Genomic DNA, 18,571 nt, shown 5'->3' on the forward strand with positions numbered 1-18,571 from the left:
AGACTGTCACATGCCATTAATCTCTCTCATCTTTCTCTATTTGAAAGCATCTTCTGTAATACTGAGAAATGTTCTTTCATTGCAGATATGCCAAACTGCCTAACATGCCCTGAAGACCAGTGGTCCAATCAGAAGAGAGATTCCTGCATTCAACGGGTGGTAGAGTTCCTGTCCTATGAGGATCTGCTGGGAGTTACCTTAACCTCCATTACAAGTTTGTTCTCCCTCCTCACTGCTGCAGTGCTGGGAATCTTTATTAAATACAGCAACACTCCTCTGGTTAGAGCCAATAACCGGGATCTCAGCTACATCCTCCTCCTCTCCCTCATGCTGTGCTTCCTCTGCTGTTTTTTGTTTATTGGGCGCCCGTCCAAGACATCCTGTCTCCTCCGTCAAACTGCCTTTGGGATAATTTTCACTATTGCTGTTTCTTCAGTTTTAGCAAAAACTCTCACAGTTATCATCGCATTCAATGCCACAAAGCCAGGCAGTAAACTCAAAAAGTGGGTGGGCCCTCGATTGTCCATCTTTGTGATGCTGGGCTGCTCACTGGGGGAGGTGGTGATCTGCACTGTGTGGCTCCTTCTCGCTGCTCCATTTCCAGACACTGACACCAAATCAGAAATCGGGAAGATGATCCTACAGTGTAACGAAGGTTCTGTCGCTGCATTCTTTGCTGTGGTTGGTTATGTGGGATTCTTGGCTCTTATTAGCTTTATTGTTGCTTCAATAGCTAGAAAGTTACCAGATACTTTCAACGAGGCCCAATTTATCACCTTCAGCATGCTGGTGTTCTTCAGCGTCTGGGTCTCCTTCATCCCAGCGTACCTGAGCACCAAGGGCAGGTACATGGTGGCCGTGGAGATCTTCGCCATCCTTACTTCCAGCTCTGGACTGCTAGGCTGTATCTTCATCCCTAAAGTCTACTTCATCCTCCTTAGGCCTGAGCTGAACACCAAGGACTATCTAATGGGAAAACAAGTAAACACCTGGGACTTATAGCACAGTAATGAGTGGGAAATTATCGACCTGCAACAATACCAAGTGCAGAATATTGGATAGCACGGTCTCTTCAATGTAGGTATATATAAGTGTGTGTTTACATTTACTGTTCTTAACTTCACATCTATGCTTCTTGACAAAATATATATCATCAAGGTACATTGGTGTGGAGTTAGAAATATTAGGGGGCTTATTTAATTAGGTTTTGCATTACTCTTTCGCCATGCAACGGGGCCCAAGGGCAGCGCAAAGCCTCTGATTTATCAAGCCATACAAGCCACCTTGTGAGGCCCGGAGTGGCCCGGAGTGGCTTGATAAATCCAGAGAAACTCAACGCAGTACAACATTGCATTGTGTTACTCTGCCCTGGGAAGGCATTCCATGGGTGAACCGTGGGTGCTCCCATGCATCCACCCATTTGTACTGAAGCATTCCCATATTTACAAATACTGGAAGACCTGGGAATGTGTCAGAATGCTACGTCTTCCCATATGAGGCATAACGAGTTTCTGTATTTCACCTTGTTACTTCCTCTTTCTATCTGTGCTCCATTATGCAGGAAAATACCTCATGGAATTTGTTATGGCGAGGAATGTGTCCTTTTCTGCACAAATACAATTCAGCTTACAATGCAGGTGCCATCGCACCATGTGCAAGGGTGCCTGCGTTAGCACCAGGCAGCATATTGTGCACCAGTGCTGGGAAATGTCGGGAACGCACCAGATAGTGTTAAGTAAGGTTCATTCCTGCACTTTCCCTATCATGCAGTGCAGCACAGCAAGGTGACACGCTGCATGAGATGTCAGTAATATGATCCAAAATCTAAACTTACCAATATACTTACCTTGACAATACATCTGCAGACGCCATCCTGACTTGATATTTGTGCAGCCAATATACTGCACTCATTTTGTGATAAAAAATCCACTAGAGGCCAACTAAGAGCGAGCGCAGAGATGTCATGTTGTACTGGGGTATTGTCACAGTTCATCATTTACACAAATATAGCTTTGTATTGTACACATCACAATTCTACTGCCTTGAACATGTGATCCTTTAGTGAATACTTCATCAGCTTAGTATTCTAGCAATAAAAGCTTTACTGCTGAGAGACATGATTTCAAATTATTTAAATCTGTGCCTACTGTTATATTTTTGCGCTAAAACAAAAAATGCCCTTTGCAAAACTATTTTCATGTGCTTGTCAAATCTAGGTGCAAACTAGACATAAACTCCACCTTGATTTCTGGAGCGGCCATGATGTGTGTCAAAGTAAAGTTTGTTTGTATAGTTTAAAAACTACTTCATGCCAGTAAAAAAATATTTCAAATGCATTTTTTTAAAATACAAAAATAACGACTCTGAAAACTTTGTACACTGACCTCTGCTATGGCTGTCTGCTATATACAATGAACCTAGTGATATGCCATTTATCCTGCAAGTAAAATACATTTGTGAATAAGTACAAGTGAATGTAGGTGTGAGTCCAGTGTTAGTCCAATATTGCACCTGTTAACCAGTGGTCTTAAGTAAACCAGTGACTAACCGGTCATCTGACCTTGCTAATTCTATTTCCCCACTAGCAGCAGATATTTTGTGCCTGCTTGCTCCCTCTATGAATTAAAGTTCAGGTACCTTGTTCATACCTAGAATCTAGCAATCCAATGTTGAGTAAGTGAGCTGCTCAAATCTCAAATAAAGTGCAAGCGCCTTCTAGAGTTCAATGGTCTTAATTATGAACCAACCGTACTCTTTTATTACAGAGCTTCGCTTCGATGTTGATTAGGCGAGTATAATTCATGATGGATACAATATGGATTATTTATTTTATTATTATGTATGCTAGTAAGGTTGGGTTTCCACGTTGGTAGATAGATTTTAAGATGCTGCATTTCCAACAATCTGGATTTCAGTTGGTACAATGCAACCTATTAAAAACAGTGCAAAATACTGAGCCCGGTCAGTTAGGTCTCCTTTGAATAATGCATTAGGGATTCTGTTCGGAGCTGCTGCACCTTCTGGTTTTAGTTTCTTTAAAATCTTCATCAGTTGTTCTGTATCCACTACTGAAGTCTTGTTTTTGTGATGATTTTCGTGTAATCCTTATACTTGTCATCATTCACTTGGTCAACGTAATTTGATGGTGACTGAATGTAGGAAGATGGCTCTGTATATGCTATGCCAAAGTGTAATATCTTAATAAATGTGTTCACATGTCTTCCTCTACTCCACCAGTGGAACTCTGTAAATATGATGTCATTTAGAATGTTATGACCTGATTCATCACAGTTGGTCTTGGGCTGAGCATCTAGCCAGACGCTCCTGGTGGGGTTTTTGTATATGTATAACTTGTCCTAATAAATCTACTTAAAAGCTACCTTCAGTCTGGATCCAAGTTACTACATTTATTTGGCGACGATTTCAAGAAAGAACCTACAATTTCCACCTCAAAAAGGAAAAGAAGATGTGTCTGGGAACCTCAAGTTATCTACACTGCTGTAACCAACTACCAAGAAATCAACCCCACCAGTGACCTCTACACCGGTCGCCCTCATCAGCCTTCAAGTTGGTTCCCGTGCTGTGCTCCCAGTGAGAGCAAGCAAGACACTCCACAACCCATGTCTTCAGCGATGATTTCATGAGGGTATGAAGCCACTCCTCAACTATATTTGCGTGCTAAATCTACAAAACAGGGTGAGCAGACAATTACTTTTATTTGATCTACACTACTTCCAGACACACTCTGCCCTGCTTTGGTCTTCCTTCAATATTGAGACCCTTGGCTGCTGTGCTTTGCATGTTGTAAGCTGAGTTTGACATTTTGTTTATAACTGGACTTCAACAAAGTCCTACAAGCTGTTCCAACAGCGCATCAAGAACTCAGTCCCTACTGCCCTTACAGCAATTCATTTTAACCACAGCTAAAGAGTACTGTTCAATGTCCAAACAAATTAATATTACATGCGTGTAAGAAACTGCACAGAGACACTCTCAGTACAAATAGCCAGTTCGTTTGTTTAACTCGCATTTCCCAAAGTAATTGACTTTTGACCATCTGGCTTCAAACGGACATACATAAAGAATCTGCTTGATTTATGTCTATTTCCCTAATCTCATCTGTTGTGATACTAGGAAGAGCAAAACCAGGTCACGAGATGGATTTGGGGTCACGCAACTACGACAGAACAAACCTTACTGTCTTAAATTGGTCGTCTTAAACTGTCGTTAATTTTTATGCCAAGTTTTGAATACAATTGTGATGATTCTATTATTTTCAATATTTAATAAGCTTGAAGAAATATCGTGCAACTTAATCCAACGTCATATCAACTGCTCAACTGCCTTTCCACGTTTAAAACAACAAAAAAAAAATGCAGCGCGCGCCATTTGCTTTGCGCACTCACCTGCTTTCTGTTACGGAGCTCCTATGACGCACTGCCTTCCCTGCCAGATTCTCCAATGCTTTAATGTGGAGAAACACCGTGAGCCATCCGACTTTACGCCACTGTACGTGCCGCCATCTTTTATTTTGTTACACTAGTATGTCCTGTCACCACCGGAATTAATTCCCGTCGTTCTACATTTCACAAACCACTGCGATGGGAGTTTTGGAAGTGAACTTCTACAGTTTGATCTTGAAGGACATCCTACGAGAAGGTATTATGGATCTACTATTTCTTTTAATGACAGTTTGTTCCTCATTTCAATGAGGATACATTCACGGAGGCTAAGATCGAGCTATGGCATGCAAAAATTATTGTCAAAACACATATGAAAACTTGAGCCCCAATGCTGGACTGCTTCATATTAACAATCCATAAGAGTGTTCTGCATTCGTCAAATTTATCTGTAAGATTCCTATATTTCCACAGAATTCATTTTACTATACCATACTGCCATCTTCTGAGTCGAGTTAGTATTACATAATTCATTTTATGTTCAAGTTGACAAATCTATTTCTGCAGAGCTCAAAAATACCTCGTTTTTTTTAGGCACACTATTGTCATGCTTTCAACTTTATTTTACGCATTATTAGCGTACAGTAATGCCGTTATTATTTCAAGCACAGTACAGTTTATAAAATTATAATAATACAGCAGTTATTTGTGCACAATTAAGTTTAGTCTTATACAGTGTATATTCGTTTTGTCTCACAGTGCACAAATTTTAAGCTTCAGTCGGTTCAAGGTTTGTAGTTGTATAGCTGTTTCTCTTTCTTAAGAGTTGGCAAAAAAATGATTCTCATTTTCTTTTGGATTCTTACCCAAATAATACGTACCTCATGTTATTTCAGTATACAATGTCTACAGGAAATTTGTTTTTTTTGCAGTGCACGATTTTCTGTACTTCTTTTTTACGATGCACAATCTGTACCACGAGTCGTGGTGTCTCACAGGGTTATGGTCCTGTCTGTTAATACACATTGTTTTGTTTACTCCGCAAAGGGTATCACGAAAACATATTTAGTCCTGTCATTCCAGTGCACAAAGTAGACCTCTTCAAGGGGTGTTCTGTTTACTATGCATACATTTTAACCTTTCCTAAGGTTTGTTTGTTGGGTCTTCCCATTATTATATGCATTTTAGTTTACTTGTATAAACCCTCACTATTGTGCACATCTTATATTCCTTCTAATGTTTAGTGTGGGTTTAGTTTAGTTTGCTACTGTGCAAATTATTTTCCTCCATTCGAGGATACCCATGCTTAAGTAAATATTACCCTTTATGGGTGCTTGGTCTCTGTCACCTTGACACATGGGTTAAGTTACTCTGGGCGTTTTTGTTCATCATACTTGTTTTGTGTTTTCCACTTTTGCCCAGTTTGAATTTTTCTTATAATTAATTTTCTTCTTATATGATAGTGAGGGTTAAGAGATGTTATTCTTTTCCTTCACTGTTTATTCGTTTTCTCCTGATCTGTGTTGTCCTTTTCTAACTTACCTGGCCAGTAGGTGTGAATTGAACTGCCATTGATGGTTTTCCTACCTCTTCTTTATCTTTTCTTCCTTTTCTGTGTTTAGAGAAGAGGATGAGTATTATATCTTTTATGGAATTCAATAACGAATCTCTATTTGTATTTAATTTACTTCCTCATCTCTCTTATATTGTCTTTACTTTTATTGCTGGATCTTCAATTCTCTTTACTTCTCTTTTGAACGTCTTTTATTCTGATTCTGCTCACTCTTATGCTTTTCTGTGATGTATTATTTTCTTATCTAAGTTTCTTTCTTTGTGTTCTTTTGAGAAAGGAGGATATGTAATATCTTAATAAATGTGTTCACATGTCTTCCTCTACTCCACCAGTGGAACTCTGTAAATATGATGTCATTTAGAATGTTATGACCTGATTCATCACAGTTGGTCTTGGGCTGAGCATCTAGCCAGACGCTCCTGGTGGGGTTTTTGTATATGTATAACTTGTCCTAATAAATCTACTTAAAAGCTACCTTCAGTCTGGATCCAAGTTACTACACAAAGTAAGGTTTAGTTTGCACAGAGTCCAGTGGAACCCCAAAGGTAGGCAGAGATAAAAGTCGATTATACATTACTCTCTATTTGTGGTAGTGTGGGCGAGCAGTAAGGCTCAATCAGAATGAAGTACTAAGCATTTATTGTACACACTCAGGCAAGAAATGATGTCACAGACTCAAAGACTGAACTCAGACTAATTTGTCTGTTTAAAAAATGTTAGTTGTATTTTATTTTCTAGAACCAAGTCAGGCCTGTTACAGGTAAGTACAATAACACTTTGCAAGAATTATGCAGTGCAATTCACTTTGAATGCATGTTTGATTTGTTTACAGGTAAGTCAGAATCAGAAAATGCTTTATTCGATTTTTTAAGTTCATAAAATCATAAAAGCAGAAAATAAAAAATGTCAATTCATTAAATATATACATTTAAAAATACAATAAACACATCAATAAGCAATCAATTTAAACTTTTTATCTTTCTCAGTATGCTTTTTAAAAAAACAGACAAGATTCAAACACAGTACTCATTGTTCAATAATTTGAGAAATAAAAACGCCGGACGGCATTGGTGCCATGTACCCTTTTTTAGAAAAGGAATAATCCATCTGGTCCGTTCATTTGTGTAGAATGTACAAAAAAGAGTCACGTGCATGGTCGTTTCATTAGATGAGTCATCGCACGGACAGAGACAAAGCTGTCTGGACCAGTCATTAACTTTAGGAAATGAGACCAAGCGATGAAAACAATCAAACCTAAACATAGTCAAGATGTATCTATCGTAAACCCCCTTGACACCATACTAAGGAAGATTGAATGGAGCTATATACCAGGGTAAGTTGATGCTGGATCATCGTTTTTTTGGTAAACTCTGACCCCATTCTTAAATGGTTCAGGCACACAGCTTTAAGGTCTTTTCTAGTTATTGAGTGTAAGGAATCAGGGTCACTATAGAACGCAGGTCTCCCCAGATCATTGGATAATTTCCTGATGTAATTTAGCCAAGGAATTTTTCTTACCTGGTCCAGGCCAATAGAGTCTCTAAGTATATCTCGGTTTAACCCAAGCTGGGGTCCGGTCCAGGCTCTATGCCAAAGTAGCATAGGTTGCATTTTAATCACATCAGTAATGTGGTGGATACCTAGTTCACTATGGCAATTAAAAACAGCTGCACTCTGAGGAAGAGCTAATATAAATCTAAGAAAAGCATTTTCAACCACCTGAATTGGTGTTACGTCATAAAATCCCCTGCCCCATATGAGGCGATGCTTATACACTTGTCCTGGTAGATTTTTAATAGGATCTCTGGTGGCCTCCTACCCATTTGTTTTTTAAAAGACATCACGCCACTATGGATCTTTTGAATAAGAGAGCCCTACTCTTTACGGCAGCGCTCCACGAACCAGTATCCTCTAGCAAAATGCAGAGATAAGAAAATGTTTTAGTTGACAATATTGTCTGTTCCAGCTATGAGTAAGTCATTTGTTTATAAAAAAAAAACTTGCATTTTTTTTCAGATTACTTTTCAAGTTACTATGCAGATTAGTTTTTAAGTTACTGTTTCCACTCAGTGTGATATGCCTAGATATCACACTGGGAAATTTCCTACAGGAGAAATAAGCAAATCAGTTTTTGTACTTTTGCAGCTTCTTAGGGTTTCATACAAACCAACTCCACACACACACAACAATTTTCACAAGAAAGCAGTCAATGCACTCATATGATAGATAGATAGATAGATAGATAGATAGATAGATAGATAGATAGATAGATAGGTAGATATTTTTATTTGCACAACTAATTAAAATAATTGCAATTCATACAAAAATAACATAAAAAGCACTTTAAGCTCTCGATTTAAAATACGTTTTTTTAAAAGGAAAAGGGGAGGTTCATGGGTGGTATCTGCTGGTGAAAATGAGTTAATCTTGGTCATGAATTTTACAAATCGGGTGGCCATCTGAGCTGAGTGCCCCTTCAAACACTCCTTTAAGGCTTCTTGGCATGTCCGCACGTTGAGAATTCTCTAGATGGGGTGCAACCCAAAAATTCGAAAGGGGAGTAAGATTCTACCAATGCACATAACGTAGAGATCATCTTGGCTACCACGAGCAACTTCAATTTAAGCACTTCTAACATAGTATATTGGCAATTTGCTATGTATTGATGAGGATGCCATCTTAATTTTTGTCATTCTCTTTTTCTTGTTGTTTGTCTCTTGTTCTGTTTTATATGTTTTGCACCACAAACATAATAAACTCGGTTCCAATCCTAATGGAATCAAATACATAATTTTTGTATTTTTAACATAACAGTCCTCTGGTTGGGTGGGCCTTAGCGCGTCTATACCACCGAGGCTTTACACGCAGCACTGTCAATATATTCACACTCACCTGGTCCTGACGAATGCCTGATAGACCCTATCACATAGGCTTAAACATGTTGACCGTTTCTTCACTTGGGGTAACAGTGGACCTTTAATTGGTGTCCGTTATCCTTCACATTTTTTATTTGTCCATTTGGCGAAACTAATAAAAGATTTTTTCGATAAAATTGGCCATTTTAAATTCTTCACTGCACAATCACAAAACCAGCTCCGCAGTAACACTGGCGTTGAAGCACACCGGGATGGCATTAGGCCATTCCTGGTGGGGCCCGATGATGAAGCATGTCACCGACCAGGTCGGTGAGTGAGGGCTATCAATAAAAAACGACTATGGTTTTTTCCTTTCAAACAACAGAGTGTAATGGCTTCTTGTTGCTTCCACTGGTAGTCATCCCTTGAACTAGTGTTTGACGCTCCTTTGTTAGTTTCTAATATTATCCCGGGGGTATAGGAGCGTCCTGGTCTCCATCTCTCTCTTGTTGTTACTAAGTAAATTAGCAGCGCACAGCTGTGAGAGCCTCCTCCTTTGTTTGACTATAGTCTCAGTCATGGCGAATCTGGGGCTTACCTTCTCAGATGTTGAGGTAGATGCAATTCTGGCTCGACCCTCCCTTTTTGCAGACCCGTCAATATCACAGGCGGTCACTCATACCAATAAATAGGAACAACTCTCTGAACTTAAAAAGAACAGGATACGCACAATTCTTCATGGCACGATTTTAACGGAATATTTAAGGACTAACACGGCCCCCAAGGGTCTTCTAGTTACTAATGCGCCAAGGATTTTTATGGAGGATGCACTCTTCAGAAAAGAATGGGCCATGATCGCGTGGCACTGCACACGCGACTGGCTCGTTCTCATCATAAAGACGGCTGTAAGACTATCGGAAGCCATCATGGTGGAGATTACGCAAACCGAATCCCACTTCAAAACAACTTTGACTGGTTATAAGAAACGGTTAGATGATATAAATAAGGATATTGCAGCCTGATTCATGTACATGCCGTTTTGCGTGTCCCTAATAGCGAATCATAGCGATTCGCTATTGAGGACACGCAAAACGGCATTCATGTAGGAATTGCTACTTAAATAGCGATTCCTACATGTTCTTTATTTGCGAGTAGCAATTTGCTACTCGCAACTAAGATAGCGATTTTAAGGGTGGCAGGGGTGTCCAAAGGACGCCCTGTAGCACCCCTAAAATGCACTTTTGGACAGGTGTTGCGCACACACATGTCCAAAGGACATGTGTGTGTGCTACATGCAACTTTGAAAAATGCTTTTAAAAGCATTTTTCTGAGTTTTTGCTATTTACCGACAGGTCTGACCTGTCGGTAAATAGCGGCCCCAAAAGTCCAAAATCGCTATTTTGTTTTGTGTCATGAATAGCATTTGAGGAATCTCTATTAGAGATTCCTTAAATGCCATTCCACGCAAATATGCGAATTCTTACATAGCGATTTTTGCATTTGGTATCATGAATACCAAATGCAAAAATCGCACTCGCAAAGGGCCAGATTCTCAGAATCTGGCCCTTTGCGAGTGCAATTTACCTACATGAATCAGGCTGTTAATGACTATAAAGACAGTCTAACTCAATCCAAAATTTCGCAATTCCAGAAAGACCTGAAAAAATTCTGTTTTGCAAAAGTATACCTGTATTCCGAGCCGGATTACACAACAACGAACAAACCCAATTCCAACATGGGGAGTTTGGATGACAATTCCTCAATCAGTAGCGGATCCAGCACTGGTAGCTACAAGAGAAATCAGAGAGGCAGGAGAGGGAGATCACGTCCCTTCTTCCAGCAACCAATATGGCCCAGTTACCCCAACCAGGGGCCTGGAGAAATGTACCCAATGCAATATCAACATCAACCGATGATGCCAATGGGTTGGAATCCGCCTTTTGCCCCCAATCAATTCTACCAAACAAACCCCCATGGCCCGCCATTTTTAGGGAGAGTCGGAAGGGGAAGAGGGAGAAGGAAAGGACAACCACAAGTACACTGGCAACAAGACGACCCAGTGGGGAATCACACCAGGAGCAGGGAACCCGTAGCCGGCCCCAGCAGTCTGGGAGTCTGATTGTAAATTTCTCTACTACAACTCTAACTAAGGACGAGACCTCCGTCCTAGAGAAGGGCTTAGGCTTTGTTCCTACAGCCCGTTTAGACAAATTTCGACTCCATTGTGAACTCTCAAACTTTTTTAGGAAGCTGAAATTAAAAGCTTTCTTCGAGGGAAAAGAAGACCAGACACAAGAAGGCACGAGAGAGGACACTTCACTACGGGTGAAGTCGTCCTTTAATCCACCACCTTACACCGGGCCAGTGGAAATTACCACATTTGAGCAGGCTGTCTTTAATGACATAGAGAACTTGGAGACTCCTAACACCTTTAAAAATTTTACGGGAGACGAGTTCAAGGCCATTGACAAGCTATGTAACAACTCGCTCCTAACCATAAAACCAGCAGATAAAAGGGGCGCAGTAGTGGTCATGGATACGAAAGACTATGAACTCGAATGTAAGAGACTGCTGGATGACAGAAAAAACTAAATTCCACTAACCGTAGATCCTTCAGCTGATCTAAGACATATGATCATGGAATTGGTGGAGGATGCAGAATCAAATGGTCACATCTCTTAAAATGAAGCCTCTTTTTTGACGGACGGTGACGGACTATACCTTATTTTTATATACTCCCGAAAATTCACAAGGGAAAAACACCGCCTCCTGGTCGCCCTATAGTCTCGGGGATAGGGTCACTTTTGGAGCCCTTAAACCCCTGGTTCAGAAAACACCGACGTACTTGAAAGACACTAAAAGTCTGCTGAACCTTCTCAATGCCTTGCAGTGTGACCCGACCAACACCACACTGGTCCCCCTTGACATAGAAAGTCTCTACACAAGCATTCCCCAGGACGATACCATCCAAGTCCAGGGAGAGGCTTTGAATGACACGCTGTGGGAGTACAACACTCAGAGAGACTTCATATTGAAATGTGCCACCTTAGCATTGAAGAAAAAGTTCTTTGAGTACAAAGGCAGCTTATTCCTGCAGTGTACCGGTACCTCAATGGGGAGTACCTTTGCTCCGAGCATAGCCGGAATGTGCGTACATGCCTTCGAACAGAAGAACATCCAGAATTCCACCAATCCATATCTCTCCTCCATAGGTTTATGGAGGAGGTATATTGACGATGATCTACTGTTATGGCAAGGGACCGATGAATCTCTGGAGTCTTTCTTAAGCTGGATCAATTCGCTGGATACCAACTTATAATTTACACACACAGTGGATAAGGAGGAGGTAGTTTTTCTAGATGTAATCATCTCCAAAAAGAATGGGTCGTTTACAATCAAAACTCACTAAACAATTTGCTTGACTTCACAAGTTTTCACCCCCGAGCATTGCGTGGAAACCTCCCTTAGGGTCAATACCTCCGTCTAAGGCGCAATTGTACAGAATTAGAAGATTTTAAAGCACAATCAATGGATTTGACACAAAAATTGACAAACCGAAACTACCCAAGGCGCATTCTGTCGAAAGGTTTCAAAAGGGCTAGAAATCAGCCGAGGGAAGTGCTTTTGGAGGATTACATACGACCACTGGGAGATATCCCCCTTACATGTGTCACTACATATAGCACTGCCTCAGATATAGTGAAAACGAGTATTCAAAGACATTGGGGCATACTTAATAGTAACAACAAAAAGTGGGAGAAACCACTTGTTTCTTTTAAAAAAGGACGCAGTTTGCGAGATAGTTTGGTCAATACTCGCCCTATAACAACGATTGAAAGGGGCATCAGATCGATAACAGAAGTGTGGGGACTGCCAAGAGTATCAGGACACTATTCCTGTTCTAGTTGTAGTGTCTGTCACTTAACTACTCATACTAAGACACTCAACTTGGAACCAGGCAAGACTTGGATACAGAAAGCACACACGAATTGTAACTCTACAAATGTGGTGTATTTAATCACCTGTCCTTGTCTCCTTCGCTACGTGGGGATGACAACACGCAAAGTAAAACAGAGGATTTGCGAGCACCGCAGTAACATCAGGTGTGGTCGCATTACGACAAAATTGAGTGAACATTTTTTACAGCAAAATCATACGACTAATGATTTGCGGTGGAACATCATCGAACAGATACAATCCAACAAGAACACTCAGAGGACCGGTTGGAGAAAGAACAAAGATGGGTCTATCGGTTGGGCACCCATAAATACGGTCTCAACGACAATATTCCGTGGATTTCTGTACTGAATAGATGATTCTCTCCACCAAATAGTATTGCTGTATTTCCTCATGATTTCTTTTGCATGTATCCCGCAGTCACTAGCCTTTTTATTTGTAATGCGACCTTCTAGACAAAAGCGATCTTTGAACTACTGAAAACTGCAACTTTAGTGCATCATAACATCCATTGATGTATGTCTCGCTGAGCACAGCTGACCCTTGGCAACGCGCGTGGGTCTTGTTAACATGACAATATCTCTAGCGTATTATAAGGGTCTTACTCTATATCACCCTTAAGTGAGCTATGTGGGTCCTTCTTCCACTACTAATATCATACTGCGATACACCGTTTTTAATTCTGCCAGTTTTTGTTTGTGTGTTCGTACTACTTCCATGACAACCATATATCTTTCTTGATTGGTTTCCCCTTACGTGCATGTTCACTAAGCAACATTGCCATTGGTTAACTACGCGCGCTGTGGTTGGACCACTGCTTACCACGTGAGCGCTCTCTGTCCAATCACGTAAGTCCTTTCTGGAGAGCCGGCTGCTGGCGGCTCCGTCAACAATGGCGATTAACTTTATTGTGTCGATTTATATCGGAACAACCCCTCCAGCATAGATCTTCGGGGTCCGGTTAATGAGGAAACGATAGGGACCAAGCGGGTGCATAGCTTTCAGGGCGTGAGTACAACGCGCCTTGCGATCCAGCAATGCCGTCTCCCACATATCGGTAGAAAATGCGGACCATTTTCTAATTACTTTTTTTTATGTTTCTTTGCATAGGGTGTGACAAATAGCTATCACCCCCCTCCCGTGACCTATGAAGTGCCGAAAGAGCACTTTTGTAAGGATTGCGGCTTTTTCTTTGCCCCGAATTCTCACACGCATGAGAGTGACGCGCTTACCAGCTATCACCGTTTGTTCATGTGTATCCAGACACCATAGTCGTGTGTAGGTGGTTGGTTTGTAGACGCAGGCCTGCGTCTATCACTCCTTTTTCGCCCTTAGATATACCACATAATATTGAGTTCCACATTCAGAGGCCTCCGCACGACCATAATTACAATTCACCGGTAGCATTAAATCTTTGTATGAGTGCACCTATTTTTTAAAAAGTTATGTGTACGTAGAGATCATCTTGGCTACACGCACACTGGTTCTACCATGAGCAACTTCTATTGAAGCACTTCTAACATTGTATATTGGCAATTTGCTATGTACTGATGAGGATGCCATCTTAATTTTTGTCGTTCTCTTTTTCTTGTTGTTTGTCTCTTGTTCTGTTTTATATGTTTTGCACCACAAACAGAATAAACTTGGTTCCAATCCTAATGGAATCAAATACATAATTTTTGTATTTGTAACATAACAGTCCTTTGGTTGGGTGGGCCTTAGCACGTCCATACCACCGAGGATTTACACACAGCACTGTAAATATATTCACACTCACTTGGTCCTGACGAATGCCTGATAGACCCTATCACATAGGCTGAAACATGTTGACCGTTTCTTCACTTGGGGTAACAGTGGACCTTTAATTGGTGTCCGTTATCCTTCACATTTTTTATTTGTCCATTTGGCGAAACTAATAAAAGATTTTTTTGATCAAATTGGCCATTTTAAATTCTTCACTGCACAATCACAAAACCAGCTCCGCAGTAACACTGGCGTTGAAGCACACCGGGATGGCATTAGGCCATTCCTGGTGGGGCCCGATGATGAAGCATGTCACTGACCAGGTCGGTGAGTGAGGGCTTTCAATAAAAACCTACTATGGTTTTTTCCTTTCAAACAACAGAGTGTAATGGCTTCTTGTTGCTTTCACTGGTAGTCATCCCTTGAACTAGTGGTTGACGCTCCTTTGTTGGTTTCTAATAAAAGTTTCACTGATGGCTTCATGGAGGATGACAGATCATATGGTAGGGTTTTAAGATCATAAAATTTAAATGTCCTGCTGCCATGGGATAGATTTTTCACGGCTGATGCATCGTGTTCAACTGAGAGGATCTTTGCTTGTTTGGTCAGAACTTTGGCAGCCACCCCTATGGGCAGCTAACTTGCCCATAAATCATGAGCTTCTAGTGCATCCAAGCAGAATATTAAAAATGTATTCCAGGAAGTGCTGGGGTTGTTTAACAGTGACCAGATACAACTCTTTAGTGTGGAGTCATGAGCCATTTTGGTTTTTGCACAGTAGGCAATAAATCTTGCTTTCATGATCCAATGTTGGGAAAGCAAGCGGAACTCCATACGGATTTGGGCGTGAGAGGTCGTGTTGGGTAAGTGAAACACTCTGCAAAAACAAGCTGATTGCATTCTATCCAACCAGGTTAACATTTTATCTTTAAAAGTAGTGGTGCCAAAGGCTAAAGTGGATAGTAATTTGGCATCTATCACTCTGATTAACGGGGTGAAGTCTGGAGAATGGAGAACTTTCTTGGTTCTTAAGAAGGCCCCCTCCAGGCTGCGAGCAACACCTTGCATTGCAGTGATTTGTGGACCCAGGCTCCCTCTGTAGTCTAGCCAGACTTCAAGATATTTATATGTGGCAACTACCTCTGTAGGTTTCGCAGCGATGTACCAGGGGCGCTGCCTCACTCAACATCTTGAGACTATCATCACCTTGGTTTTAGAGATATTAATCTTCAGAGCATTTGAATCACAAAATGTTGCCAAGGAATGAAAAAGTTGTTGAAGGCCCACCTGAGTTTGATCAAGGAAAATCGTGTCATCTGCGTATTGCATTGACTGGATTTTAACAGATGCGATTCTTGAGGTTGGATTTCACCTTAGTGGGGGGGTTTCCCTGCAGAGGCTGCAGGCGACGTCGGAGAGTCCTAGAGGGGTCAACCCATGGTGGAATTGGACTCTGAAGCACTGTGGGCTCTTGCTGAGACTTGTGGGCCACTCGTACTCGGGCTGTAGGCGACGGGTGTTGTGGCAGTTCCAGGCATCGGGTTTTTAGTTCTCAGCAGGCTCAGAGTCTGTCTTGGAAGTTTCTTTTGAACAGAGCTGCTGTTCAGAGGCGGTCTGGTCTTTGTTGAAGGCAGTCAGTCCTCCCAGGGGGATATATGACGTTAAAACGCATATTTTTACAACGCATACCGTTACAACGGGACTTTTACAACGCAAATACTATTACAACGCATGTATTTACAACGCATTTTTTTACAACGCAGGTACCTTTACAACGCATACCATTACAACGTAAGTATTGGTAAGTATATATATTTTTTTTAATTGTATATTATTTAAAATTAATATAATGTAATGTAATTGTATTTAATTTAATTTAATTTAATTTCATTTAATTTAATTAATTTAATTTAAATTTAATTTTATTTTATTTTTACCCTGTACCCCTTTACCTAAAAACCCAAAACTGACCCTGAACCCTAAAAATACCCCTTTACCCAAAAACTGAAAACTGACCCTGAACCCTAAAAATACCCCTTTACCCAAAAACCCAAAACTGACCCTGAACCCTAAAAATACCCCTTTACCCAAAAACCCAAAACTGACCCTAAACCCTAAAAATACCCCTTTACCCAAAAACTGAAAACTGACCCTGAACCCTAAAAATACCCCTTTACCAAAAAACTGAAAACTGACCCTGAACCCTAAAAATACCCCTTTACCCAAAAACTGAAAACTGACCCTGAACCCTAAAAATACCCCTTTACCCAAAAACTGAAAACTGACCCTGAACCCTAAAAATACCCCTTTACCCAAAAACCCAAAACTGACCCTGAACCCTAAAAATACCCCTTTACCCAAAAACCCAAAACTGACCCTGAACCCTAAAAATACCCCTTTACCCAAAAACCTAAAACTGACCCTGAACCCTAAAAATACCCCTTTACCCAAAAACCCAAAACTGACCCTGAACCCTAAAAATACCCCTTTAAAAAAAAACTAACATATAACATTTTAAATATAATTATATACTTACCAATACTTACGATGTAATGGTATGCGTTGTAAAAGTACCTGCGTTGTAAAAACATGCGTTGTAAATAAATGCGTTGTAATAGTATTTGCGTTGTAAAAGTTCCGTTGTAATGGTAGTGCGTTGTAAAAAATGCGTTGTAATGGGTGTATACCCTCCCAGGGGTCCTGGAGGTTGCTGGCTGCAGAACAAGGTGACTTTTTGTGCAGGATCTACGGAAACTGCAGACGGGCCGGTGAGCTGGGGCCAAGTCAGTTCTTCTCCGCAGTCTCCTCTGCTGGGTGTGTTTGTTAATCCTTCTTCCCTGTAGGTTGTGGGAATCTGCCATCTTGATTCAGGGCTGCCCCCTAAATACTATATTTAGGGTGCATTTTAGGGGTCTTCAGTTCAGTAGCCAATGGGCCACTGACCTTATTTTTCAGGGGGCCCCTCTAAGAATCTATATGGGTGCATCAGAAATCTGGCAAAAAGTGGGGAGTTACTGCACCATAAACCCATCTTCCTGAGCTGGATATACTTTTCTTTTGGATTTTGCAAGCAGACTCTCCCCCACGCTGTCTATCTCTGATGCTACATACATGGCATGCACATGGGCTTTCCATAAGATTGTATCAATCCCTGCATTGTGATATCTGGCCTTTCCAGTTGACAACACATTCACCAGCCGCCAGAATGTTTTGTTGTTCAGCTGTTTACTGAACAGGAGGAGCTTGTTCTACAGATCCTCATTGTATCTTATTTGTTGTCACCAACAGTATATTTAATTCTCAAATTTCGTCGTGTGGTTGTGTCCATCCTCTTTTCTTGATGTAAATGCTTTGTCAGTTTATTAGTTTCTCTTATAATTTGAGATTTTTGATTATGTAGCTCCCTGATATACCAGACTTACCTTCCTGTACCAACTTTTTTGTTTAATGTGTTTATTCTTTTAAGGTTTTTTTTGCTGCATACATTTGTCAATAGTGGATCATTTAAAATTGCTCTTGCCTTTTCTCATTCACCTACTTCCATTTTTGCTTTTTCCTGACTTTTAGATTCTCTTTTTATGACCTCAATGGTTCTGGCACACTGATAAACCTCTGCCATCAGCATCTCAATACCCAGGCCACACCATTTAAAACTTTTTAAATTATAAGTTGCTGTGGAGGTGATTAGATCTTTTATTGGACGCAGCTGTCAGATCTTACACACTGTCCAGATAAAATGGGGAAAAGGATTACTTTCTGTGTGAGTGAGGATTTGAAATTTACACACCTGTGGCAAGGCAGATTCACTTATCAATGTATGATCTACTATTGAGCTTTCTCTACCTCGAAGGGGGTTGATGCTGATGAGTCCTTTTAAGTATTTCCGCTCCGAAACCTTAGTTCTAGTTTTTCCAGCTGCCTTCTGAAAATCCTTCCACCTTCGAAATTGCCCCTTTTTGTACTTAGATTACTTAGTTCTGTATTAAAATCTACAGAGATAATGAAGATTGCTTGCTTGTATTGTTTCTGTAATGTTTGTATTA

At 40.7% G+C, this 18,571-nt stretch overlaps 1 protein-coding gene across 1 annotated transcript in view; it reads left to right on the top strand.

Annotated features, from left to right (window-relative positions):
• LOC144784205 (vomeronasal type-2 receptor 26-like) overlaps window positions 1-1,002 on the top strand; it is a 145,477-nt gene extending 144,475 nt beyond the window's left edge. The window contains exon 7 of the mRNA XM_078662862.1: window positions 86-1,002. Within this exon, the coding sequence (XP_078518988.1) occupies window positions 86-1,002 (917 nt within the window). The remainder of the gene's footprint in view (window positions 1-85) is intronic.
• The last annotated feature ends 17,569 nt before the right edge of the window (window positions 1,003-18,571 follow it).

Source organism: Lissotriton helveticus, chromosome 10 (genome assembly GCF_964261635.1).
Source record: "Lissotriton helveticus chromosome 10, aLisHel1.1, whole genome shotgun sequence".
NCBI lineage: Eukaryota > Metazoa > Chordata > Amphibia > Caudata > Salamandridae > Lissotriton > Lissotriton helveticus.